The following is a 27,244-nucleotide window of genomic DNA, read 5'->3' as shown; positions in this document are numbered from 1 at the left end:
TGAAGGCTGTGGTACAGTTGTATGTAAATCTCAAAACAACAACTGGGGGATATTTAACAAAGCAGGATTTCCAAGTTAGCCAGATAACTTGAATAACATGAATGTCAAGCCTGTTTAATAGGAGGAGATCCTTTTGAACTACCGTCAACTTCTGGATTAAGTTATGCTGTTTTTAAGCATAACTTGGAACACAAACTTTTGCTTATCAAGCTTGAATGCTTGTCAGTCACCAGTAGCAAGTAGTTGCATGTTATGCTGGTTTTAAGCATAACTTAATTGCCTCTGTAGACAGTATAGAATGACCTGTTTGATGACTGAACAAGATACCAAGCAGCTCTAGTGTAGTGCAGATCACTTCAAATGATACCCACCCACCACTATAATAAATACAAAGCCTCACTGTAATAGTCATCTCTAACATACTTCTTGAATGGTTTTGGAAATTTCTTTTTACACCTCTGCTCATGAAAGGGGAATTACAATGATTTTTCAAAATTGGAGCATAACTCAATTACTGAGATGTAAACAAAGTCAGAGTGGTTTGACATGAAATGGTTTGTTGTAGAGAAACTTGCCAACTCAGATTTTTTTAGGAACCAGGGGTCACAATTACAGCTATTTTTATAGTATCCAAAAACGCAAGTGAACCAACACGTCTTCTTAGGTTTTATATGTAAATATTTATAATGGAGAAGGTAAATAAATCGGGGGGGAAAATCTTGAGGGACTGTTCTGCCTCACAATGCACTGCTTACACCTCTGGCTTATCAAAAACACATTTGAGGCCAAACCCTTCTCAAAAACTATTATAAAACAATGTCTCAGACATATTTATAGCTATTTAATGTGATGGACCATTTCTCTAGAATGGAGCATTGCACATCAAACCGCTCAGAATGACTTGGTTCACATCTTAACAATTTAAGCAGAAATTCTCTTTAAACATCTCAGGTGTTCTGATTTTTTGCTGTCTTGTGCTTCAGTTTGTCTTTGTATATATGAAATTGTGCTTTACTCCTAGATCAGCTGTGTTTATATGAGCAATATTATTTTAAGTGAAAGAGTTTATTCTGTCTCAAAAAGATTTGTTCCTAATAAAGTACATGTGAAGGATATTTCAGGACTTCTAGGATTTTGTTTTATAACTCTGGCCCTGGAAGGTTTCTCTCTTTCTTTTTTCTCTAGGTATCAACATGGACTTTTGTTTCTAGCAATATCTGAGCTCAGGACTAGCTTATTCTCTAACCTAATTGTAACTAGCAGAGATACTTTCTCTGAGTAGACAACAAAGCACTTTTTAAAAGTCGCTCTGGATAAGAGCATCTGCTAAATGCAGTATATGTAAATGTAAATGGAAGGTCACAGGACTAAACACCATCATTTTTCCCAGCCATATCAGCTTGAATCGTTTAATGTATGTAAAATACATGTAAAATTAAAAAAACCCTTACAGTATGCAGGTTGATGTTGCCTCAAGTTTGAAGAGAAAATATAAGCATCTTTGCCAAACCACTTGGCACTTGGCTATCTGCCATAATTAGTTTTATGTGCACAGAAAAAATGTCTCTTGTAAGATGGATGGTCACTAGTTACCTAACTCTGCTATGGTCATTTGGCCTTTTAATTGCTAAGCTACTTTTGTGCCTACTTACATGCCATTATTTTCACATTTGCTATTAAAGTACACTACAGGTCATTACTGCATATTTGCTGTCTAAGAGAATTTTGCTAAATGGAGAAGTATGTGAAAAATAATTCATGCAATTCCGTTATGCCATGAATGTTTTCTCAAAACTAAAGTAATTCACAGAACTGTTCCCATCCAACACATTCTCCTAGTTTACTAGCTGTAATGCACTGGTGTAATCAGGAAATAGAGTCAGCATAACCTACAGGATTCTAGCTAGTAATATTACTTCAAATCACAATAAAAAAAAATCAAGCACATAGCCATGCAGTCTCCAATCACTATTAGAATAGGTCAAAGAGCTCAGTAACTTTAAATGGCATTTTTATAGGATGCCACAAGCCAGTTTGTGAAATTTCTGCCCCAGTTAACTGTGAGCATTAGTGGGAAATGGAAGTATCCATATTAACATGCATGGGTTTAGAATGGGAAGTCCAACATGTTCATATAGGTGTGATGGTCACACTTTTGGCCATATTTGTGAATAATAAGAACAATATTAAATACATTCACTAAATAATAATAAATAGAGGATTATGATTAGTATTTTTGTACACTTTTGTAAGCTTCTCAGTTTCCACAGATCACATAGGCTGTTAAGTATGACAGGTAAACTTTTTTCCTTTTCATTTTTGGGGAATCCACTGTTAAATCACTCAGTATAAGCTGCAAAAAATAAAAAAAATACGTTTTAGTTAACGGTACACAATCACAGAAACAAGATGATTAGTCCAAAGTTAAAAGAAAGAAAGAAAGAAAAATACATGCCTATTACATGTTCCTGTTTAGCCCTACTTTAATGAAGATAAAAGCCTTCTATAGTATACACATGCATTCAGTAAAATACTTACTTAATTTTCTCTAGTTTGCAGTCTGGATTTTCCAGTAAGGCGGAAATCTGCCTTATGTCTGTGTCTTTAAGGTTGTTTTCTCTAAGGTCCAGTTCTCTCAGGACTGTGTGTTTGCCATTTAAAGCTGATGCTAAGATTGTGCAGCATTTCTCCGTGACCCCACAGTTGAACAGTCTACAAGGAAAAGTTGTAGCTTCATACATTGTAAGTACTTAAGCTGACATTATATAGTACAGCAGTCTCCAGAGAAGCACAGATAAAGGGAAATGATTGGTGTTTATTGCCCAAAATCTGCGTCCTTACACAGAAAAATGAATATATATTATATATATTATACACCCTAGAAAGTTATGACCGTTATGAACGTTAATAGCAACAAAATGTATCACCTCAGAATCTCCAGTTTGCAGTGTGGATTCTCTAATCCGGCACAAAGAGTCTCCACTCCTGAATCCTGCAGGTTATTTCCTCCCAGGTTCAGTTCCCTCAGACATGAAGCTTCTTTGCAGAGAGTAGAGGCCAGTGCATCACAACATTCTCCAGTCAACCCACACTGATTCAGGCTGGTGAGAAAAAACATATATGTTAGTTAGTAGGTTGTATTAGATATCAGGTCATATATAACATGTATGTAGGTTGATTTGATGTATAATGTCAAAGCACTCACTCCAGTTGAACAATTGCACTCTTGCTATACTTCAGCACAGCAGAAAGCATCTTTATTCCTGCATCTGTTAAGTTGTTGTTAGCCAGATTCAGCTGTCTCAAATAAGTAGGATTTGAGATTAGGGCTGATGCGAGGGCAGCACAGCCCTCTTCTGTAACTCCACTCTCTCTAAGCCTGTAGAGAGAGACAGAGAAATTATAGGGAATTTTATTAGCTTTCTGGTTGTAAAGATTCAAATGAATAATCAAAATTACAGTATGTTTTATCAGAAACATTTTTTTGTAGTGCTACCTTGCTGGTGTACAGTTAGGCTGCATCCCATCTATAGATGCAAAATGAGTAGTATTCATCCTCATCCATCAATGACTAGTTTCTAAACAGAGCCAAGCATATCTGGAAATTTTGTGTGGTGGACCACTCACAGCAGTGACACTGATGTGTGTAAATAACATTGCATCACCGTTATGCCTCGCACATTCATACTCACACCACTCACACTACCATGTTTGATACTGGTCCACCACACAATTACAAACTCAATTCCAAAAAAGTTGGGAAAGCAGGAAATATGCAAATAGAAACAGACAGCAATGATTTGCAATTCTTTTTGACCTGTATTCAACTGAAAACAGTACAAAGACAAGATTACACAAGTCTTCAGCTGCATAACCGTATGGGGCCTTCATTGTCATATTTTGAGCTTAATAGAGCGCCACATATTTTCAATGGGAGACTATGAAGGTAATTTTGTGCCAAAAGTTTCAAATAAAATAATACAAAAAATAAATACTAAACATTTTGCTTGTATTAAATCTCCAAAATATGTTGCAAATACAAATAATGAGAGTTAAACCAAACTTAATTTTTCAAAAAAGATTGCTTACCATTTTTACTCATACTTAGATGAATGTATTACTTACTTAAATGTATTAAATACTATGTATTTGCTTCTGAAATCTTTTATTGGATTCTGACTTTTGGTACTTTTTAACTGGGTGCAAGTCTTAGAAGAGGGTGCACCTGCACTCTCTATAGGTCAACTGATTTAGAGTGACAGGTCCTCTGAACACGTAGCCATGCCCACTCTGTTAGCCGTGTGGGCATGGCACTTGATACCGAGTGTAGTATTGCACTGACAGGTCCAACATTATGAGGATTCTTTGTCGTATGCGTTAATTTAACACATCCTAGGTAAACTTAGCTGTTGAATGAAGCTGTATTATCTTCTGGGTTTGTAGATGCTAGTGCTAACTAGCCCAGCAGTATCCACTAAAGGGCTAACTAGGCAACCTTTGCAGCTATTTATTAGGCAGTGCATTTACATGTACTTAATAATCCGATAACTACAGAAAATCTGATTTAGTAACCCCATCAACATGTTTACGTGCACTTAAGTAATCAAATAATAGGAAACTCTGGGTTTACATGAGTCAAACAAAAACTGGATTTCTGCTTTGCAACCAGCCAATAAACTCGTAAATGTGATGAAAGATAATAATGTTACCCAAACTTTGTGCTGTGGCTTTTTTTTCTAATCAAGCCATAACCTGAAAATACAAACACGTCATCTAGAAGATGAAGAATATTTAAACATTTCATCAAGCATGGTTTCAGCGTAGAGCTGGGCGATATGGCGAAAAACGTTATCACGATAAACAAAATTCATATCGTTCGATATCGATACATATCGCGATAAATGTCAAATCATGATTTCTTTCACGTTTGAAGGCTGATTTTGCTCCTGGGTGGTTAACTGTGGTTTTAAACTATCCTTTATGGTCCGATCATGACAAACACTCGGCAAACAGTGGAACATTTCACTAATCTGTCATGGAAGAGTGGGAGAAAGTTTCTGAGCTGTTTTTATCAGCTTGAAAAGCACAGCTGCAATTTTTGTAATAGTCATGATTTAAGAAAGAAAACACATTTTTTTAGCTGTCTGGTGACGAGCGCTCGGCTACCCGGTTACAAATGCTAAACAAGTGGCCAACAACAGTGCTAAACCCTTTAGTTTCTCAACAACGTCAACTCGGTTCGGTAGGTCACTGCTGTCACTCCTACCACAACCATGTCAGAGCATATCACAGTATTCAGACACCAGCTAGCGACATGTGGATTTCTCTATGCTATCGCAGTAGTTTAAGGGGTGAACCGCAGTATATCTGATGTTTGCTGTGTAAAAGCATTATCTGCAGTGTGAATCTCTCACACCAGTCACAGAGTCCTCCTTTTAGGTATGTTTAAACTGAAAGCGGTGATTCTGTGTCTTGTTTGATCTACAGTATCATCAATTCACCGTGTTGTGCCGGACCGCTGCTTCAACTTAGCCAGCAGCTAAAAACAGCTAGCCTGGAAAGATAGCTTAGCGCTCTCCCGCTCTCCAAGACCTCACAGCTTCCTCAGTTTACTTTCGAACATGAACTCACTTCTTTCTTTAACTTTCGTTGCTCGAGAATGCACTAATACTAAAATATGACGGTTTGGCGCTGTAACACGGCGCTGTAGACGTGATTTAACACCGCTAAAGTTGTTAGGATGCACGGAAAGAGGTGAGTTCACTGTAGGACAGTTACACCACTGACCTCGTCAATCACACTCGGTCACAGGAGAACAGATCGCCGGTCGCTCCACTCAAACAGGGACTGTATAACTCCGCGTTTCAGCCGTTGCTAAAGTATATTTGGCGACCCTTTTTTTACTCGTGACCCCCTCCCTCTCTAATCAAGTCGAAAAATTCGGAAGTGCGCCCTCTCCTGGCGACAGCAGAGTAGTGTCGCTTTCCTTGCAGTAGAAAATGCCACCAGGGCTTTCGCTAAAACATGGAAGTGTGAGAATGGTGTATTATATCGAACATTTATCGAACCTGTCTTATCGCTCTATCGAGGAAAAGTTATATCGCGATACTTAACGTTATCGTTTTATCGCCCAGCCCTATTTCAGCGTTGCTCCAAAATTGTTTTATTGCCATCTCGTGGGTGCTGTGTTAAATGCTGCTTGCTTACTTCTGGTACTGCGTTCTGTTTTCGCACATGCACAGATTGAGAGATCCAAAAGAAATCAGAGTAAAAGTATAAATGCACTAAAAAAATTGATCAGTGACTTAAAATCCAGATCTCTTTATCTGACCTCTTAATCAGATTTCTGTACCTTACTCCGATCTAAGAAATCAAAGTATGCTGTTTCCATGACCAGTTGAATAACCGAATATCCAGATTATAACCAGATAACCAGATTATGATCGTATTATTAAATGCAAGTAAGTCCGCTCAGTGTTTCTTAACCTTGTTGCAAGGTTTTATCTGTTCCTTACCTTAAAACACCTGATCCAGTCCATCAACTGATTAACGAGCCATTCATGAGCTGATCAGGCGTGCTTGGTTTTAGGAAACTGCTGAAACTACGATGTTGTTTCATTGGCAAAGTGAGGTTGTACAAAGTATTAAATGCAGGGGTGCCAATAATTGGCACTTGTGGTTTTGTTAAAAAATAATTATTTCTTAATGAGTTCTTTTTTTTCTCAGAATTAATTTACTGCAATTAAAGGTTAGATTTCTCTTTTCTTCAGTGTGAGATTAAGCTAATCCCCCAAAAGGTGAATTTCCTTTTACTCATTTTTACCAGGGGCGCCAATAGATGGGGAAGTTATTGTATATCTTAAAGCTATGGATGCAGTCGAGGAAGGCTGCCGTTCTCTGCCATTTTGCCAATGAAGATTGTTCTGTTTTGTAACAACCCATGATGTCATAGGAATTGTCCATATACCTCCAAGGCAGGATTATGACAAAGCACAGATCTGGGAAAGAGCACTGAAATTTTTTTGCAGCTTTGAAGGTCGTGCAGAACAGAGTGGCTTCCATTATTGTTAAATGAAAGAATTTCACAACCACAGAGACTTCTAGTGTCAGACGCCCAGCCAAACTAAGCAATTGGGGAAGAATTCAGTCGGGGGGTGACCAAGAACCTGAAGGTAACTCCAGAGGTGTGTAGATGGGAGAACCTGCCATTAGGACAACCATCTTTGTGCCAATTAGGGCGTTATAGCAGAGTGGCTAGATGGAAGCCCCTACTTAGGAGTTGTTGGAGGCAGTAAGGATGGGTCAGGAGTATGGTGAAATTATTGAGGAAAACCTGCTCAAGAGTGCTCAGGACTACAGGCTGGGGCAGCCTGATACCTACCAACAGGATAAAATTATTGGATCATTCCACTACACTTCAACAAGTGCATGCCTAGTCAGATCATGGATTTTATAATCAAGCAAAAATTTTAATTCATACCATAATGCAGCATTTCAAAGCTGTATTCCAGTTAGTTTTTAATGGTGGATCTGTAAGGTTTGCCCCATCAATTATTAAACTGCAATTCAGCTTAAATATATACTGGGCATAAATACAACACTAAGGAGTGGCAAACTCAGGCTATTTGAAGGGAAGCGGCAAAAAAAAAATAACGACACCTGCTGCACAACATGGGGGCCCACCAGCACGCAAAAAGCTATGATGCCTCTTGCAGGATTTTTAGTTCCTTTTGTATGTGCTTCAGCTTTCTTTCTTACCTTGGTGTTTTGTAATCATAATAGAGCCTAATGCTAACTCCACTGTTAGGTTAATTGAAATTGTAATTTCCAAATTTATTCCACAGCTTAGCATAGAATCAGCTACGCAAGGAACCTGTTTAGTTAGCTAGTTCTTTAGTTAGGCATCCAAGCTAAAATGTGATACAGCTATGTATAAAAGCAATTGCAAAGTACATACATTAGTATTTAGTAATGCATCGTTAGTAAAACTCAATTTTTACAACTTTAAAGAATGCTTGCTGTATTACCCACAGTGCTAATTGAAAGTTTGTATAACAAATAACACAGACAATTTATATAGTTTTTCAATTTACTAAACAAACGTGTTCCACCGTTAAATGTCATTGTTAGCAAAAGTATGTGAACTGGTGGAACTGGTGTGACCACCTTAAGCAGCAGTAACATCAACCAAACTGATCTTATAACTCAGCCCTGTACAGTGACTTGGAGGAATCTTGGCCCATTCCTCTTAGAGAACGGCTTTAACTCTGTTATATTTACCTGATTGTGGATTCATGAACACTGACATTAGCCAGTGTAAGAGAGGCATGAAGATCCTTAGATGTTACTTTGGGGTTCTTTGTGATCTCCTAGAACATTCTATGCCTTACTCTTGGAGTCATTTTTGTTGGATGATCATTAATGGTGTTGAATTTCCTCTGTTTATACACTGAATGGATTGGTGGACACCACACTCTTCAGAAATAGTTTGGAACCTCCACCAGCCTAATGAGCACTGGCAAAAAAAAAAAAATTCTGTGGTCCTCAGACATCTCATTTGATTGAGACATGACATGCACTAACCACTGTGTGTGATAAAGACCAGACTTTAATGGTGAAGACTCAGGTTGATATTTTTTAAAAGGGTAGGGTCAGCCACACTTACCTAATTGTCATGCAACTGGATTGAATCTCCTGACCTTAATTATTTCCTATACAAAACCGATAACTAAAGAGTTTTACATACTTTTGCAGACGAACATAGATAATGTTGGATCACTTTGTTCAATATATTAATGAAAAACTACATAATTGTTTTGTGTTTGTGTGGGTTCTCTTTTTCTACTGTTACAACTAAAATATAGATCAGATCTTATTTTAGGTCAAACTTATGCTTATGTCTAATTAACATGTTATTTTTCCCCTGGTGGTTTAATTCTTTTTTAATATACAGTGTTTGTCTAAGAGGCAACATAAATATTGCCTAAAACTTTAAATAGAAAAACTTTTTTAAAATAAATTTTAAAATAAACCTTTATAATTCTCTGCTGTCGGATCAAAACCAAAATAGTAACTTTGCAGAAGAAGAAAAAAACATACTTTACTTTTAATGTAAGTCAGACTTTTTTACACATAATTTTGGGCAGTTTCTTTTGGTCCATTCATCATGAAATTTACATACACAACAGGCACTTCCAAATTATGTCAAAAACTGAAAAATGGACATATAAAGTTTTGTTCTGACAGCAGCAATATATTCTCCCATTTCCGTGGGGGGATCTATTATATTTAAAATCTATTGCAGAAGCACCCAACAGGTATCCTGTCTTTCTTGCCATCAAAATAAACGTCATGGCCATGAAGGACATTGCCATCTTCATCTGAATTTTCCAGAATGGATCCTAGCCATCGTTTCCCCTAAAACTGAGAGACATTATGCTTCTTTAAGATGTCTCAAGCTGGTTTCATCTAAATTCCTAGGTTCTGCTGCTGTTATCACTGGTATTTTCAAAATCTGTGTGATGCAAAAATGTTTTACAATATTCTCATATCTTCAAGCTCTTTCCTACAGCTGAAAAGTGTGGAAATAATTTTGATAGCTGGTGAGACATGACACTTGTTGGGTGCTTCTGCAAGAGATACTGTGTATAACACGTTCACACAGCAATATGAAACACAAACAAGCATTACCTCTCAAAATGGTATACTTTGTGAAGAGAGTATAGGCATTCAGGAGCATTATTAAACATATTATGGAATTTTAGTGTTGTCTTATTTACTTCTTGATTATTTCTTTATGTCATGATTCTTAGTCAAATCATTTTAAAATTACAAACAAAATTTAAACCATGAAGGAGTCATATCATAGCTGTAGTCATCTCTTCTTTTTCAGGAAAAAGTTTGAAAGCAATACTGAGAAAATATAGGGTCTAAACGAACCACACAATGGAATTTTAGATGTGAGGCCTTTTTGAGCTCATAGTGCAGCTTCAAACACTGCATGGAGAAAATAAGAATTCATAAATTTGCTACAAATTTAAGAATATTACATAAAAACTAAAAGAATAAGAGAAATATTAAATTTCAAAGACAAACTATTGCAATTTGACATAAAAAAATATATTCTCCAACAGATTAACCTGATCTAGGAATTAGCTGTTATTAACAATAGATTAATTAATTAATCATAAACCCTGGTTAGAATTTCTGCTCTGTTCAATCTTTCTGTATAGAGTTAAACTCAATAGATAGGATGCAGTATAGATCCTAATGAATAAACTGTTTTATCTTTATTCATGGAAATCCATGACATGACCAGACAAGCCCTAGGTGAGCTGCCATCAAATGACACCATTACAATTGTTCCCTACATTTTATTTTTTGTGCTAGAGTTGAATTACACCACTATAGAATGTTTTGATGGGAAAAAAAAACATTTATTAAATCTCTTCATCCTTGAACTTTCATTTTCTGTTCTTTTTTGAGCTTGCCAACTACTCCAGTATTTCACTAAACCTTTAAAACCCAGCACCACACAAATATAGCTTAGATTATAGACAGTCCTTATTCTCAACTGGCTAGATTAGCTACAACCTTTGTAAATCAAAAGTAAATTTCAGACAAACCGTGAGCACATATTGCAGATGCATCAAGGCACATTTGTGCTCCGCCTGCCTGACCATTTATGTACAGTGGCCTTGAAAAGTATGTGAACACTTCAACCATGGGTACCTTAGGTGTTTAAGGTTACTTATTGACCAAATAATATTTAAATAATATTTCTTTGAAAGAAAAACACTTTTAGCACAACATCAATCTGACATCAGCCAAACAAGGGTTCTATAAAGCACAGAGGTGGAACCATCAAAGTCTGAGGCTGGTTTTCTTACAATGGTGCTACAAAACTGCTCAAATGATTATGAACAGCCAACTTTTCAATGAGCATTTTGTCAAAAAAAAAAAACACTTGGAATGATTTGTTCAAAATAAATGCCACTTGGTTTTGACATTGTGTTTCCTAACACAATGAACTTATTACATTTTTAAGTATGGCACAATTGTCCAAATAATTTTGGGGCCACTGTACATCTGGTTCTCAGTGTATAATAGTAAAATTTCTTCACCTTAAGGTCTGAAGTCTGCAACTGAGATTCTCCATCACCTCGGAAAGAGCTTTCAGTCCAGAATCTCGGATGTGATTCTGATTCAGGTCCAGCTCTCTGAGGGTTGTGGGGTTTGCAGCAAGTGCAGAGGCCAAAGCAGCAGCTCCTTCCTCTGTGATCTCACAAAATACCAACCTGCAAAAACAGATTTTTGTCAACTTGAATATATGTATATAAAAATGAAGTTGAACAATTATTTGATTGAACAAAGCAAAATAAAAGTTAATTTGCACACAAGCATGTTGATGTTCTTTATTCATTCTCACAAACATTCCAAACTGACCTCTTCCCTTTTCCATTTTAGCAGTCTGCTAATTAAACCTAGATTAAACCTGTGTTTCAGACATGAATTTAAAGCTGTGTGCTGACTCTGACCTCAGTATCTCCAGTTTGCATTGTGGACTTCTGAGCCCGGCAGAGAGCAGCTCCACTCCTGTGTCTCGTATTGAGTTTCCACTCAGGTCCACTGCTTTCAGACTAGCTGAGCGGCACCTGAAGGCCAAAGCAAGCGCCTCACAGCTCCTCTCAGTGAGCAAACCATAACTTAGCCTAAAGATAAAATAAAAAATGAAAAAAACAATAAATTTATACCATGTGGTGTTATTTACAGGGTTCAAATGTTGGGGTTGAGGATCCAAGACCTTCCATAACAATAAAGAAGAGATATATAAGAGAGAAGAGATAAAATTCAACTTTGAAGGTGGGGTCCCATGTTATTTCACTGAATAAAATATGAATTTTCTGACAAAATCTCTGTGTATGTTGTGATCATATTTTACATGCAGAATACAAAGATGGTTTCCATATATTATAAAGATATTCTAAAATCAATAGTGTTACTAAGTTCATTTTACAGATCACTCAAAGTTAATGCATTCAAGGAAAGCACTGTTTAATTTTTATCCAGCTTGGTCCTTACTTACTGTCATGCCATGTGGCTGAGAGCTTGGTCTGGGGATTCACTGGTGGGTCCACTATCCAAATAACATATATACACCTAGTACTTTATTAGGAACACTGTAGTAATACTGGGTAGGGCTTTTTAGGTACACTTTCATGCTGTGAATCTTCTGTTATACCACATCCCAAAGGTGTTCTACTGGATTCAGATCCAGTGACTGGCAACTGAAGAACTCATTGTCATGTTCATGAAACCAGTTTGGACGACTTTGTGACAGGCAGCATTATCATGCTGGAAGTAGCCATTAGAAGATGGGCAAATTGTGGCCATGAAGGGATGGATGCACTTGGTCAGCAAGAATACTCAAATAGGCTGCAGCATTCAAGCATTGACTGATTGGTATTAATGGGCCCCAAGTGTGCCAGGAAAACATTCGCCACACCATTACACCACCTCCAGCAGCCTGGACTGTTGACACAAGGCAGGTTAAATCCACGGATTCATGCTTTTGGCGCCGAATTCTGACTGAACCATCTGTGTGTGTCTCAGCAGAAACTGAGATTCATCAGATCAGGTTACATATTTCAATCTTCAGCAGTCTGGTTTTGGCAAGCCTGTGCCCAATGCAGCCTCAGCTTTCTGTTCTTGGCTGACAGAAGTGGAACTCGACGAGGTATTCTTCTGTTGTGGTCCATCCGCCACAAGGTTTGACCTGTTGTGCATTCTGTTATCTGAGTTACCGTAGCCTTTCTGTCATCTTAAAACAGTCTGGCCATTCTCATTTGACCATTCTCATCAACAAGGTGTTTCCATCTGCAGAACTGCCATTCACTGGATGTTTTTCTTTGTTGCATCATTCTCAGTAAATTCTAGAGATGGTTGTGCATCCCAGCAGTTATGGAAGTACTCAAGCCAGCTCATCTGGCACCAACAAATATGCCATGGTCAAAATCACTGAGATCATGATTTTCCCCATTCTGATGGTTAATGTGAACATTACCTGAAGCTGTTGGCCCATATGTGCATGATTTTATGCACTGCACTGCTGCCACAAAATTGGCTAACTAGATTACATGCATGAGTAACTTCACAGTTGTTCCTAATAAAGCAGCAGCACGGCTCGTCTTCAATCTCCCCAAGTTCAGCCACGTCACCCCACTGCTGCGCCCCCTTCACTGGCTTCCTGTAGCTGCACGCATCAGATTTAAAACCCTTATGCTTGCTTACAAAGCCAAAAATGGACCAGCCCCTCCCTACTTGATGGCAATGGTCAAATCTCGAACTGTACCACATGCCCTTCGAGCTTCAAGCACAGCTCGACTTGACCCGCCATCCTTCAAGGCGCACGGAAGGCAAGCATCAAGACTGTTCTCTGTGCTGGCACCCAGGTGGTGGAACGAACTCCAACTAGCTGTCTATACAGTAGAGTCTCTCACTGTCTTCAAATGCAGACTGAAGACACATCTGTTTATACAGCACTTAAATGAGCACCGAATTAAGTATTGATTGTAAAGTATTGTACTGCACTTATGTATTGTATTGTATTGCACTGTTCTGTGTTTAACTCTGTTCCTTTTTCTCTAGGTGTCAATAATGACTTTCTGATTCTAGCAGTATCTGAGCTCAGGACTGGCTTTCTCTCTAACGTATTGGCAACTAGCAAAGATACCTTCTCTGAATAGACAAAGCACTTTTTGTAAGTCGCTCTGGATAAGAGCGTCTGCTAAATGCTGTAAATGTAAATGTAAGTGCTCAGCAAGTGTATATTAACGTTCAAACATATACATACATATAGCTGGTCCATTACTACTTTAACTTCAATTAATTGATTCATTGGGAACCAAAAACCTACAGATATTAGTCTGGCAATATTGTTTTATTCAACAAATCAAAACATTTCCTTTTATGAAGATGTGACCTATTCTTGTACTCTATCACGTCTCTCTCTCTCTTTCTCTCTCTCTTTCTCTCTCTCTCTCTCTCTCTCTCTCTCTCTCTCTCTTTCTCTCTCTCTCTCTCTCTCTCTTCTTTCTTTATAAAAACAAAACACACCTACCCTTATAATCTTCTCATTTATATTTTCTAAAAAGGTTAAAACCTACAGGAAAAAAAAACATGAAAAATACCCAAGGTAATCTGGGAACATTAGCCTACAATCAGCACTGATAACCGTGTAGTTATCCAAGCAGTTTCTTACAGTTTTCAAATGCAGCTCATTCTTTGTGTTAGCACTGCTTTGCTAAACTACACAGAATTAGCTGAAAAAGTCATGTGCTGTTTTTTCACTTGATCTTACTTGAATGCGATTTTAAGATATTAGTATCACACCATGCTGAGTTTCTGCCATGGATGCAATGTTCATTCTCTTGCGCACTCGTGCTCAGTTTCATGTCATACAGAAAACAAAGTGAATTTTTTTATATTGCAAGACCTTGAACTGCAGTCGCACATCTGTATTTCCTTCTTCTAATCACATTATGTAAATTAGAAGCACACACATCATTAAGCCAACTAATCAATCACTTTGATAACTAATTGATTTATTGCCAATTATTTTTTATTATTGACATTATTGATAATATCAATTAGTTGTTGCAGCCCTACTTAGCTTCTCTACCTATGATACCCTTTGTCTGTGTTGTGAATTCCCTTAGACCAATCTTTGGTCGTTTTGCACAGAATGATACCAAATTGTGCTAAGAAAAGAAGTGATTTCAGTTGTTCTAAATAGCTGCCCATTTTTAGCTGCTCTGAAAGGTTTCTTTTGTTTAAATAGTTTATAATTAGCCATACTGTGTTCTAAACCACACATACTTGTCTGTATCACCTGATTTAAGACCTGGATGTAGTTTGAGCTGGTTGAGAAGTTTCGGGCATGTATTTCCGGAACGGTTTGATTGACTACTGACTTTCAGTGATTGTTAGCATTGTTAGCCTAGCAGATCCAGTTTGGACGTGTCTTTGGACATGTCTGGGCTGACTGCCCTTGAGGTAAGATCATGTAAATGAAAGATCATGTAAATTTGATTTTTTGCCAAACTATTCCTAAAGCTTGAGTGCATCTCAAACTGTCAAGAAACTTTCGATACCTTTCACTTCAAGTCAGCAACAGCTATGAAGACAGGGAAAATAAATGCTGTTAGCAGTCATGCCATATGCCAACAAATATGTTTTTGTAAGCAAAGAAAGAAATTTTGTGTAGAAACCGTTCATTACATTTGGGAGTAAGGTATCACCATCACAGATATGTGAGGTTGCTTTGTAGTCTGTAAAGGCCTAAATCCCCTGCCACATATGCCACGTATCTCTGGTGTCTAGAAAGCATCAATGAATTCTCTGTGCATAGGTGTGCTTTGCCTGTCTGATAGAGAGCTGTCTTGGCATCTGGCCAAAAGGCAGTATTCCATTTTCAACAGCAAGTGCACTTCTGCAGTGGTCATATATGCCTACCCAAATGTTGTTGTGCATACTTTAGATGTTGATATTTATGATGAGGTTGAAGGTAAAATTTTCTTCTGATGCTTCCTCCTTGAAAATCATGTAGTACAAAGGTGCATCAAAACTTTTGTTTCAGCTAAACCTCTTTTGCAGGCCCTTGCTTTGCCTTACTCGTCAGCATATGAGCAGCTCTGTCTGAGATTTTTCCACAGTTCTCATTTAACTGCCATTTCTTACTTTGTATGCATCAATTAGCTTAATTTTCAGATCCTCAGGCAGCTGCCCAGGAACCCATGATCGTTGAGTATTAGCTTGAAGAGTCAACTAAGAATTTATTTTCAGAAAATTTATTTTTCATAGAATTCATTACTCTCTGGAATTGTCATCAACTGACAACTAATGACAATCATCTGACAATTCCCAATGTCAATCATCTGACAATTCCTAATAACAATTATTGCCCTGCTTGACCAGTCTTAATGAGGCAATTAATGCATAAAGAGCTAATCAGGTAAATCTATGTTGGAGGTTGTCTTTATTTTTTTACTTCAAAAACTAACAAAAAGGCTTGACTTCAAAGTACATTTTTTTATGCCATTATGGCCTAAAGTAGCATGTGAATATAAAAAAAATTATAACTCACCATAATTCTTCAAGCTTACAGCCTGGATTCTCCATTATAGCCACAAGCTGCTCCACTCCTTCATCTCCCGGGTTGTTCCAGTGCAGGTCCAGCTCTCTAAGGTGTGAAGGGTTTGACCTCAGAGCTGAGGCTAGTGCAAGACTTCCATTAGGAGTAACTCTGCAGTCCTTCAGTCTACCAGCAGGTAGAGAAAGAAATCTTATCACTGAAACTTTCCAATTTACTGCTATTTACAAATATATTTAGTGAAAATACTCACTTCAGAACCTCTAGTTTGCACTGTGGATTTTTCAGCTGTGTTGCTAGTATCTGAATTCCAGACTGCCTCAGGCTGTTCTCACTGAGGTCCAGTTCTTTTAAGTATGGAAGTTTTGGAATCAGCTCTGAGGCGAGAATGGAGCAGCCCTGTGTTGTGATTCTACAGTAAGAGAGTCTGCAGAGACAAGAGAACCATAGAGCATATGTTTGTGTGTGTGTATATATATATATATATATATATATATATATATATATATATACACACACATATTTTATATATATATATATATATATATATATATGTGTGTGTGTGTGTATATATGTGTGTGTGTGTGTGTGTGTGTGTGTGTGTGTGTGTGTGTGTGTGTTCTTCATGTTTTAAAATGTTCTATTTTTAATTTTAAGCATTTCACTGAAGTTGGCCATTTCATTTTCAAATTAGCATGGTCTAAAAAACACAATATAACCATGAAAAACATCAACAAAACTACTGCCTTTTTATATCCTATTAAATTCTTTCATTAAAAAAGGAGTATAAATGTGTGCAGAATTAGACTATTTAAAATATTCTAGTACAATAATTATACATGCCAAATTTGACAACATACATTGTAAATTACTTATTAAATTGGACAGGATTCCTCCCCTTTCACTCCCATTATCGATTCTGCATGTTTTCTTTACTTTGTGACTGATGGAATAGCATAAGCTTTACCTGAGTTTCTGTAATTTACTTTCTGCATCTCCCAGTCCGTCTGTAAAATGCCTCAGTCCTGTGTCTCCTATAGAATTACTACTCAAATCCAGCTCTCGCAGGCTTGAGGAGGTACAGCTGACTGCAGAGCCCAGTGCTTTACAGCATCTCTCAGTGAGGCCACAGTTATCCAGCCTGAGAACAAAAAATCATCATAGAACATAATGGGAGAAGATTGCTGTAACTGAGGCCACATTTTCCAAATCATCACATCATCAAATTTTAAAAAGTACACAGTAAAAAAAATGCAGCTTTTAAACTTACAAGTATGTAAGTAACTGGAACTGTAAGTAACTTAACTTGAAATGTTGAGTTCACTGAACTTCAAATAATAAGTTAAAAATGTAAAAAAAAATCTTTTAACTTAACATCACAAGTTTAATGAACTCAAAATTTCAAGTTAACATGGTTACTTACTTTTTTAATTTTAAAAGCTGCATTTTTTTTTTATAGTGTACAGGGCATGGCCTACTTACAGAGCGATTTCTGAAGCTTTGACCACTAACATCAGTCTCAGGAGGCCTTCATCTGATTTGCTGTATTTCTTGAGATCAAACACATCCAGTTTTTCTTCTGACGTCAGTAACATAAACACCAGAGCTGACCATTGTGCCAGGGAGAGTTTGGAGAAACGCTCAGAGCTGAGGTAGTTTTGGATGTTCTTCACTAAAGAGAGCTCATTGAGTTCATTCAGACAGTAGAACAGATTGATGGACTTCTCAGTCGAGGAGTTCTCCTCAATCTTCTTCTTGATGTAATCCACTGTTGCTTCTGTGCTTTGATAGTTGCAACCAAAGCTACGTTTCACCAGGCTTTGGAGAAGGGTCTGGTTGGACTCCAGAGAAAGGCCCAAAAGGAAACGGAGGAAGAGATCCAGGTGGCCATTTTCACTCTGTAAGGCCCTGTCTATGGCGCTCCTGTGCAAGTCATACAGCGCATCCAGGTTAGGATCAGCTCCAGTGCAGCGTTTCTGATCGAGAACGTTCAAGTTATGGATTTTGCACATGAAAAACACATATATAGCTGCAAGAAACTCTTGGATGCTCAGGTGTACAAAGCAGTAGACTTTACCCTGAGTCAGTGCACATTCCTCCCTAAAGATTTGGGAGCAGACTCCTGAGTAGACCACTGCCTCCTTGACATCAATGTCACAAGCTCTTAGATCTTCCTCATAGAATATCAGGTTTCCCTTCTGTAGCTGTTGGAAAGCTAGTTTGCCCAATTTCAGAATCATGTCTTTCCCTTCGGCCTTATGTTTTACGGAGTATCTGTCATTTTTAGCTTTTGTTTGGATCAGCAGGAAGTGCATGTACATTTGAGTCAACGTCTTGGGAATTTCTCCACCATCTGAGTCACCTAACGTTCTTTCCAGAACAGTGGCTGAAAGCCAGCAGAAGACTGGGATGTGGCACATGATAAAGAGGCTCCTTGAGGACTTGATATGTGTGATGACTCTGCGAGCCAGACTCTGGTCACTTATTCTCTTCTTGAGGTACTCGACCTTCTGTGGGTCATTGAAACCACGTACCTCGGTTACCAGGTCAACACACTGAGGAGGGATCTGACTGGCTGCTGCTGGACGGGTTGTTATCCAGATAAGGGCATCTGAAAGAAGGCTCCCACTGATGAGGTTTGTCAGTAAAACATCTAGACATACTTGCTCTATTTGGTCAAACTTTCTATCATTGTTCTGAAAGTTCAGAGGAAAGCGGCACTCGTCCAGTCCATCAAAGATGAAGAGAACTTTGTGATTCTGAAGGTTTCTTCCTTGAGGGGTCTCCATTTTGAAATAGTGAAGGAGCTCAACCAAGCTGAACTGCTTCTCCTTCAACAGGTTGAGTTCACGGAATGCTAGTGGATAAACAAACTCTATGTCTTGATTCGCTCTGCATTCAGCCCAGTCCAGGACGAATTTCTGGACAGAAACGGTTTTTCCAATGCCAGCAACACCCTTTGTCAGGACACGCAGAGTGGGTTTGCTGTGTCCATGGGAGGAACTGAAGATGTCATTGCATTTGATGGGTATTTCTACTGTTGTTTGTGTCCTGGACATTATTTCAATCTGTCTCACTTCATGCTCCTTATTGATGTTACCACTATCACTTTCAGTGATGTAAAGCTCTGTGTAAATGTCATTCAGGAACATCGGGCAGCCTTGTCCTGGCACATTGCTGTACATGCACTGGAACTTTTCCTTTAGCCTATGTTTATGTGTATATTGCAGCTCCACTTCAGTATCTGTGGACGAGACTGAAGTAGTGGTGCTGAAAGAGTGATTCCGGGAAGAAGAAATTAGATAATTTGTATATCTTTAAATATAAGTAGCTTAAGTTATACTACCACTCAGAATCACCTTTCAAAGGTTTAAATTGTTAAATCACAGTTCAAACATTTGGAATCAATAGTTTTAATCATAAAACCAATTAATCTACATATATATATAATATAATTCTAATATACTAGTCATGTGCTATCCTTGACCAAAAATTATTGTGGATAAACAATAATACAGTAATTACAGTAGGGGGAAATTAACAATCAAGAACAATACATTAACTGTAAAGTTAACAGTGTCTGTGTATAATTTTAGCATGTACAGGATGATGCATAAACCTTTGCACAGTTAGGGGAGGTAAACTGGAACTGCAGATTAGTGTACAGAAATTCAGTCCATGAAAAAAATCTTTAAATAGTTATAGCAATTATATTAGTTACATACATAATATAATTACATTATATTAATATGTGTAATTAATATAGATAATATAACATGCAAAATTAATAATTTAATGTTATTACTATTAATTATAATATAATATAATATAATATAATATAATATAATAATTTTTGTGTTTAATAACAACATTTCTTACTAAATGTGAACATAACAGTGCTGACCAGGTGTGGATGTAATTCTTCCTGACTGCAAAACTCACATATAAACTCATCTCCAGCGAAGCAGCAAAACATTTTTCACAATTATAGCTAATAATCTCTATAGCTAGCATGTAAGGCTAATCCTAGCTAGTCAGCAAAACTGCAGTGGTTTTATGATGAAAATTTAACTAAACAATATTTTGGGGGACAACGTCACACCTCCCTCCAGCTCTGTAGTGCTGAGCGCTCAGCACACAGATCCACTCCCAGACTCTAACTCTCAGAATCCTCTGGAAGATCATGTGAAACTCACTTCCCCGTCATCCTCCAATCACAGACCATTCTCAAGGTCATCACCTCCTGAATACCAACCAGATACACTTGAACTTCATCACCACTCCTCTATAAATACTGTTTGTTTTTTTACTTCCCATTATTCCTTATAGGGATGCATCAATACCAGTTTTTTCAAACCAATTATGAGTATATGTTTTTTAGTACTTGCCAATACAGAGACTGATATCACACCGAGTAGCCTGCTTAGAACTATGTAGTCGTTAGTGTAAATTTATTCATTCATTAAATTAATGAATAAATTAAGTCATTAAAATATAGCTGATTTTAAACGAAGAGCATTAGCTAGCTATGCTACATTTGTTACCTTGTTTTGACTGGAGCTGCAGTGGAAAAACCTATCCTGGGCAGAAAAGCACTTCTGTATAGTGTAAGTAAAATAAGTCATAGTTTTGCTCCAACAGTTTCTGTAGCTCAGCGACAGAAGGAATCACACCGGGCTAATGCATCCAATGAGCTTACATTTCGAGTTTTACATCTTGTTGGGAGTTTTTTGTTTTTTTTTTTGGCTGGTTGAATTGTAGTTGAATGTCCTGTAAAGCCAGACATACACTGTGTGATTTTAGAAATCTTCTTCTTTGGTAACTTACACTGTACGTTTAAATATACCATCATGTACAGACAAAGCCTAAGATTAAACCATGAAATACAACGTCTACACACCTCTGTATTAACATGTATACTCTACTATTGCATTCAGTCAAATAAAGTAAAGTCGGCACAGGCGGGCTTAGGGAGGACATGTTGACTTTTTTCAGTCTCTGTTTAGTTATAATGCATGTGTGTACCCGTACTGTGGAAGCAGTTGTGATTTTGTTTGTTCAAAATAGGCAATAATCACACAGTTTATTCCTAGTGGAAATCTGCCAAGGTGGGATGTTTAAAGTAACCAATGGCTTCCTGTTCATATGTCAAAGAGTCAGGTGAATTTTTATGAGTACATAAGCACGGTATCAGACCGATACCCACTACTGGTATCTGTATTGATGCATCCCTAATTCTTAGTATTGCCCCAGATTTTCCTGAAATGTTAGAATTAATTAGACCTTAGCCACTTAGTGAATGACTAGAGAATAAATTTGACCCCATCATTTCATCAAGGAAAAAATAAGAGGTGGGCTGTCTGACCCTAGGGGCTTCCTCACCCAAGTTACCTTATATTATTTACGACTGAAATTGTTGTTCCCAGAATACTTTAAATATTGAGTGAAACATCAAAAAATAACTTGGTGTCTAGTTTCTACTATTTAAATTCACAGTGTATAAATTATTGCTGAATATAAAACAACATTATTATATAAAATACTCTGTGTTAAAAACTATTATCAGTCCAAGTGATTTTAAACTTTTGAATGTAATTTATTTATGTTTTCTTCTTGAATACTGAGCATGTAGGAGAGGTAATAAGGCAGTGCTGTGCTGGTGTCTTACCACTGAGAGATGGAAGTGTCCTCTGTCATTGTTCCAGGTTCGAGCACTGATGATGCAGTTCTGTTTGACACACAGTCAGCCTCCAAGGAGACAAGCCTCGGCCGTTTACATGAGCTTAAAACAGCATACAGCCATTTCCATTACAATTCTTCTAAAATCATGTGAATATTTATAACTCATTACTACTTTTATCTTTTACCAACAGTGTTGGCATCAATTCACTTAATTCAGGACATCATTCAAATAGCTGGTTGTAAATTATATTAACAATTACAAAATCAGACTGGTGTAAACTCTGAAGTCAGTATCAGAAATTTCTTTAGGATGCTTACCTTTGTGTGGGAGAAATGGGTGCTTCTTTAAATCCATCTGGTTGCAACATTGAATTGGAACTTCTCCATGAGACACAACTTGGCTGATCTAACGAGGCAAGCCTTGAAATGACAAAGAAATATCATATATCTGTGTGTTCACCTGTCAAAGCAACACAAAACTGTACAGATATTTATTTTGTACAATATCTTGTGTTCTTACCTCAGTGCCTCAAATTTAGATGTTTGTTTGTCAGGAGGATTCATTGTGGATTAAAACTGTCTTTTGGATTGTCAAACTTCTTCCGTTGTTGCACCTGTATAACTGTATTTCAACAGATTAAATTATTCTCTATTGTACGGACAATGATCATTTCTGTCACAAACTAAATAGCTTTAAAGTAGGGCTGTACAATGTATCATCTATGTTTTTATGACAACACAACTATAAAAATATGTTTCTGCTGTCATGTTTTAAACCTGATTAATCTGATGGATCTACTATGAAAGATTGTTTTAAAGGTCATGCTACTGTTTTTGTGAAGTTTTAGATGTCTAAATTCCTAATTTGATACAAATTTAGATCTACGTTTTCTGAACAGTCTGGAGCTGTGTCCATCTGATATCTGATTCTGCCATCTGTCAGACTTAATTTGGAATGTAACAATACACTTGAACTTTTCTAGAAGGTTTGGTTCAATTTACGGCATTAGTTCTGACAATTATGTTATTGATAGCCAATTATGTTTCAGCATGTTTGAATTCTCAGCTTATCTAGAGACCATTGAAATGATCCGTTCCAATCACATTTTTAGTTGTATGAAATAAAGCAATAAACTGACAAATTAGGAACACAAATACGTCTTCTTAGACTTAGGCAAGCTTATTAACCCTATTCCATGTAGACTACATCAAGGTGTCCAACTTTACCCACAAAGGGCTGGTGTGGCTGCAGGTTTTCATTCCAATCAAGATGAAGCACTGCTGATTCAACTTATTTAATCATTAGTTTCTGTCTTCAAACAGTTGATCATGTGTGCTCCTGCTTTATTGGAATGAACACCTGCAGCCACAACGGCGCCGTGTGGGTAAAAATGGACAACTTTGGTTTCGGCCAATGCTTATGTTATTAAAAACAAAAACAGAGTGCTGTATGCAAGATGAATCATTTTACCAGAAACGTGAAGCTTTAGAAATACTGCACATTGAGCAAGGGATGGTACTTCAGCTATAACTAACCTAGCTGTTATCCTATGAATCCTATGCCCATGAACATGACTCTTTCCCTTGTAGAAACCTTTGGCCACATAGGTACCCTATTCATAACAATAGGAATTATTTTACTTTGAACAGTTGCTACGTGGAAACTATACATCCAGTCAAAAAGATGTATACACGCACACCTTTTCTAATCAGACCAAACATTCTGGAGTCGTTTTGGAGTTCACATCTCAAAAACTGCAGAGTGGAGAAATAAGAACAAGAAGAAAAAGAAGAAGAAAAACAACAAAACTAGAAAAGTGCATTTCCTAACGAAAATGCTGAGTGATTGCCCAGGTTAAGCAATTCACTGGTATTGCTAAGGTGTTGTTAGGTGGTTGATATGGGATCTTAGGTGGTTGCTAGGGTACTGATAAGCAAATGACATGTTATAAGTTAAGAAATGTCTGTATATCTATGTTAAACAGCAAGTCAAGCATGGAACAGCCAGAGCAAAGTTACTGCTGATGTTAAAAGAGCGATCATATCACTTCCATTTTGGAAGAACTGCACTGGCTACCAGTATCTTTCAGGATAGATTTTAAAGTTCTCCTACTGTTTTTTTAAGGCTCTAAATAACCTAGCACCCGCTCACATCACAGTGTCCGTCTGTTTATATTTCAGCACATGATCTTACATCAGCAGATATTGGCCTTCAGAAAACACCTTCTGTAAAATAGTCTCTTTGGTATTTCTTTTCAACTTGATCAGTTGTTGTCTTGTCTGTTACTATAAAACATTTTCACCTGTCTCTAAAGCACTTTGAGCTGCCACTGGTATGAAAAGTGCTCTGTAAATACAACCCCAATTCCAAATAAGTTGGGACGCTGTGTAAAATTTTAAAAAATGTAAATAAAACCAGAATGCAATGATTTGCAAATCTCATGACCCATATTTTATTCACAATAGAACATAAAACATATATCAGATGTTGAACCTGAGACATTTTACCATTTCATGAAAAATATTAGCTCATTTAGAACTTAATGGCAGCAACCCATCTCAAAAAAGTTGGGACAGGGGCAACAAAAGGCTGGAAAAGTAAGTGGTACTAATAAAAAAACAGCTGGAGGAGCAATTTGCAACTAACTCACATGACTGGGTATAAAAAGAGCATTTTAAAGAGGCAGAGTCTGTCAGAAACAAAGATGGGCAGAGGTTCACCAATCAGCAAAAAACTGCATCTAAAGATTTTGGAACAATTTCAGAAAAATGTTCCTTAATGTAAAATTGCAAAGACTTTGGATTTCCCACCATCTACAGTACATAATATCATCAAAAGATTCAGAGAGTCTGGAGAAATCCCTGTACGCAAGGAACAAGGCCAGTGATCAATATTGGATGCTTGTGATCTTCAGGCCCTCAGGCAGCACTGCATTGAAAACTGGCATGATTCTGTACTGGAAATAACTGCACTGCATCCTCCAGAGTAAAGACCTCCCAGCTTGTTATTAGCACACAGTTCAAAATCCAGCATCCATGATGGTAAGGGGGAGCATAAGTGCACATGGCATAGGTGTCTTGCACATCTGTCAAGGCACCATTAATGCTGAACGAAATCTACAGCTTTTGGCAACATATGCTCCCATCCAGACAGCGGTCTTTCAGGAAAGGCCTTGCATATTTCAGCAAGACAATACTAAATCATATACTGCATCCGTCATAACTGCACGCCTTCACAGAAGAAGAGTCCGAGTGCTGAACTGGCCTGCCTGCAGTCCAGACCTTTCACCAATAGAAAACAGTAGGCGCATCATGAAACGAAAAATCCATCAGGACTGTTGAGCAGCTAGAATCCTACATCAGACAAGAATGGGACAACATTCCACTCCCAAAACTCCAGCAATTGGTCTCCTCACTTCCCAGATGTTTACAGACTGTTGTCAAAAGAAGAGGGGATGTTACGCAATGGTAGACATGGTCCTGTCCCAACTTTTCCGAGATGTGTTGCTGCCATCATTTTCTAAAAGAGTTCATGTTTTAATGAAATGGTAAAATGTTTCACTTTCAACATCTGATATGTGTTCTATGTTCTACTGTAAACAAAATATGAATTTATGAGATTTGCAAATCATTGCTTTTTGTTTTTATTTACATTTATTTACATTTTACACAGCATCCCAACTTTTTTGGAATTTGGGTTGTAAACATATTGTTATTAATTTTTTTTTTTAAAGCTAAACACTTATAGCCTACACACAATAGACCACCATATTAATTAGTTGAGTCAGAAACATGTATTGCCTAACTGAAATTAATACAGCAATAATATTGTATTTCACTTTCAAGTGATAGGGATAGGGCGGCACGGAGGCGCAGTGGGTAGCGCTGTCGCCTCACAGCAAGAAGGGCCTGGGTTCGATTCCCGGCCAGGGTCGTTTCTGTGTGGAGTTTGCATGTTCTCCCCGTGTCTGCGTGGGTTTCCTCCCACAGTCCAAAAACATGCAGTCAGGCTGATTGGATGTGCTAAATTGCCCCTAGGTGTGAATGTGTGTGTCTGCACTGCAATGGACTGGCGACCTGTCCAGGGTGTATCCTGCCTTCTGCCCAATGACAGCTGTTTTTCATGTAGACTGTTCTGTCCCTGCAGCTGACAAGCAGACACTGAAGAGGTTGGGTTTTCCCCTAATTAATTACAGTGTGCTCCAGTGTGGCCTACAAACACTCCTCTTTAATATCACTGTTTATTTTAATTTATTGCATCAATTTATTATATTTTAATCATTTTTGTCTGTGAGGGGCTTGATTAACCAACATCTTCCATTTATTCTTCTTACTGCTATTAGACAAATCCATTATTGCTGTATTGTTCTCTATGGGTTATGACATTTGGTTATTTTCAGTGAAGTTTGCAATGTGTGGGAATGTTTTCTTTAGGTCACTCAACTGAGAGATCATGAATATTTTCTGGGTTAAGGTTAGGTTACAGTCATGGAGGATGTGTGCATAAGAATTATGCTGAACTAGCTTTGCAACGTTCAATGTTTATGAAAGTGAAACTTCAAGTGAGAATAGGTGTAGTCCTTCACTTACTCTAGAGGTGGTGTATGCATATTGTAGAGGAGAATGTGAATTACTGATCTACCAGTAACTAGTTATTAATTAGATTTTTTAAAACAAACTCTAACAACATGTGCTGAGAAACAGATGGACTACGGTCTGTAACTGTAGAACTACATAGCGCTCCTATATGGTAGGTGGAGCTGATAAAATTGACAAAGAGAGTAGATACGAGGAATTTTCCTAATGCCATTCATCCAAGCTTAGTATGTTTTGTTTGTCACAAAGAACACTGCTTTTAACAAAATAAAACATTTGAAAAGTGGAATTATAGACACTTACAATGTATCTGCTCAGTACAGGCAGATAAATAATTGTGGATCAGATTTAAGATATTTCGATATTCGTGTATGGTTGTACACAGGTTCATGCAAATTCTAGTGAGCTCGACCAGCTCTTTAATTAAATACATCTAGCCCTCGGGCAGTATGAATGTGTGCTTTTTAAAAGCATTTAAATGTGTTTGGAAGAAAAAACAGGAATATGAATAGTAAGAATAACAATAGCAGCCGAACATGTAGAATTTCACTTTGTACTTCAGTGATAACGACCTTCCATGGTGTTATCACCTGCGCACATAGCGCACAACTCTCTGTGAGCCCTTAAAGGATCTCATGTTGGACTTCAAAGATAAGCGAAGAAAGTTAAGCAAAACGTGGAGGTCTGAAGCGTTTTTCGATTTTGACATTGTATTTTAACATCTAGAACAATTTTACGAGTGAGAAAGAACGAAAGAACTTACCCTACTGGAATGCCCAGGAGAATAGAGCGCATGCGCTCTCGGAGCTCTTTCTC

At 37.6% G+C, this 27,244-nt stretch overlaps 2 protein-coding genes across 3 annotated transcripts in view; one reads left to right on the top strand and one right to left on the bottom strand.

Moving 5' to 3' along the window:
• Nucleotides 1–1,367, top strand: part of armc1l (armadillo repeat containing 1, like) — a 7,096-nt gene extending 5,729 nt beyond the window's left edge. The window contains exon 7 of the mRNA XM_036591831.1: nucleotides 1–1,367. This exon is cut by the window's left edge and continues 189 nt beyond it. Coding sequence (XP_036447724.1) covers nucleotides 1–3 — 3 coding nt within the window. The 3' untranslated portion in view covers nucleotides 4–1,367.
• A 671-nt stretch (nucleotides 1,368–2,038) lies between these two features.
• LOC118822645 (NACHT, LRR and PYD domains-containing protein 12-like) lies at nucleotides 2,039–27,244 on the bottom strand. 2 transcript variants are annotated; one of them, XM_036591829.1, is made up of 14 exons: nucleotides 27,192–27,244; nucleotides 22,353–22,454; nucleotides 22,151–22,252; nucleotides 21,819–21,932; nucleotides 17,633–19,420; nucleotides 17,118–17,291; nucleotides 16,404–16,577; nucleotides 16,145–16,318; nucleotides 11,538–11,711; nucleotides 11,124–11,297; nucleotides 3,206–3,379; nucleotides 2,928–3,101; nucleotides 2,539–2,712; nucleotides 2,039–2,353 (listed from the first exon to the last, which is right to left on the bottom strand). In XM_036591829.1, exons 2-14 carry the CDS (start codon nucleotides 22,394–22,396, stop codon nucleotides 2,344–2,346), a joined length of 3,450 nt encoding a protein of 1,149 aa, XP_036447722.1. In that variant the 5' UTR covers nucleotides 22,397–22,454; nucleotides 27,192–27,244; the 3' UTR covers nucleotides 2,039–2,343. The 2 variants fall into 2 exon arrangements, with proteins under 2 accessions (XP_036447722.1, XP_036447723.1); XM_036591830.1 differs by lacking the exon at nucleotides 27,192–27,244 and adding an exon at nucleotides 23,533–23,559.

The sequence above is a fragment of the Colossoma macropomum genome, unplaced genomic scaffold, assembly GCF_904425465.1.
Source record: "Colossoma macropomum unplaced genomic scaffold, Colossoma_macropomum, whole genome shotgun sequence".
NCBI lineage: Eukaryota > Metazoa > Chordata > Actinopteri > Characiformes > Serrasalmidae > Colossoma > Colossoma macropomum.
This window is presented reverse-complemented; position numbering and strand designations above follow the sequence as displayed.

Bases quoted from the DNA above. Each gene is read 5' to 3' on its own strand.
- LOC118822645 (XM_036591829.1), bottom strand. From the start codon at position 22,396: ATGAATCCTCCTGACAAACAAACATCTAAATTTGAGGCACTGAG. The intron at 22,253-22,352 runs GTAAGAACACAA...TGTCATTTCAAG, and splicing joins TCTAAATTTGAGGCACTGAG to GCTTGCCTCGTTAGATCAGC. The intron at 11,712-16,144 runs GTGAGTTATAAT...TTTTATCTTTAG, and splicing joins TGTAAGCTTGAAGAATTATG to GCTAAGTTATGGTTTGCTCA.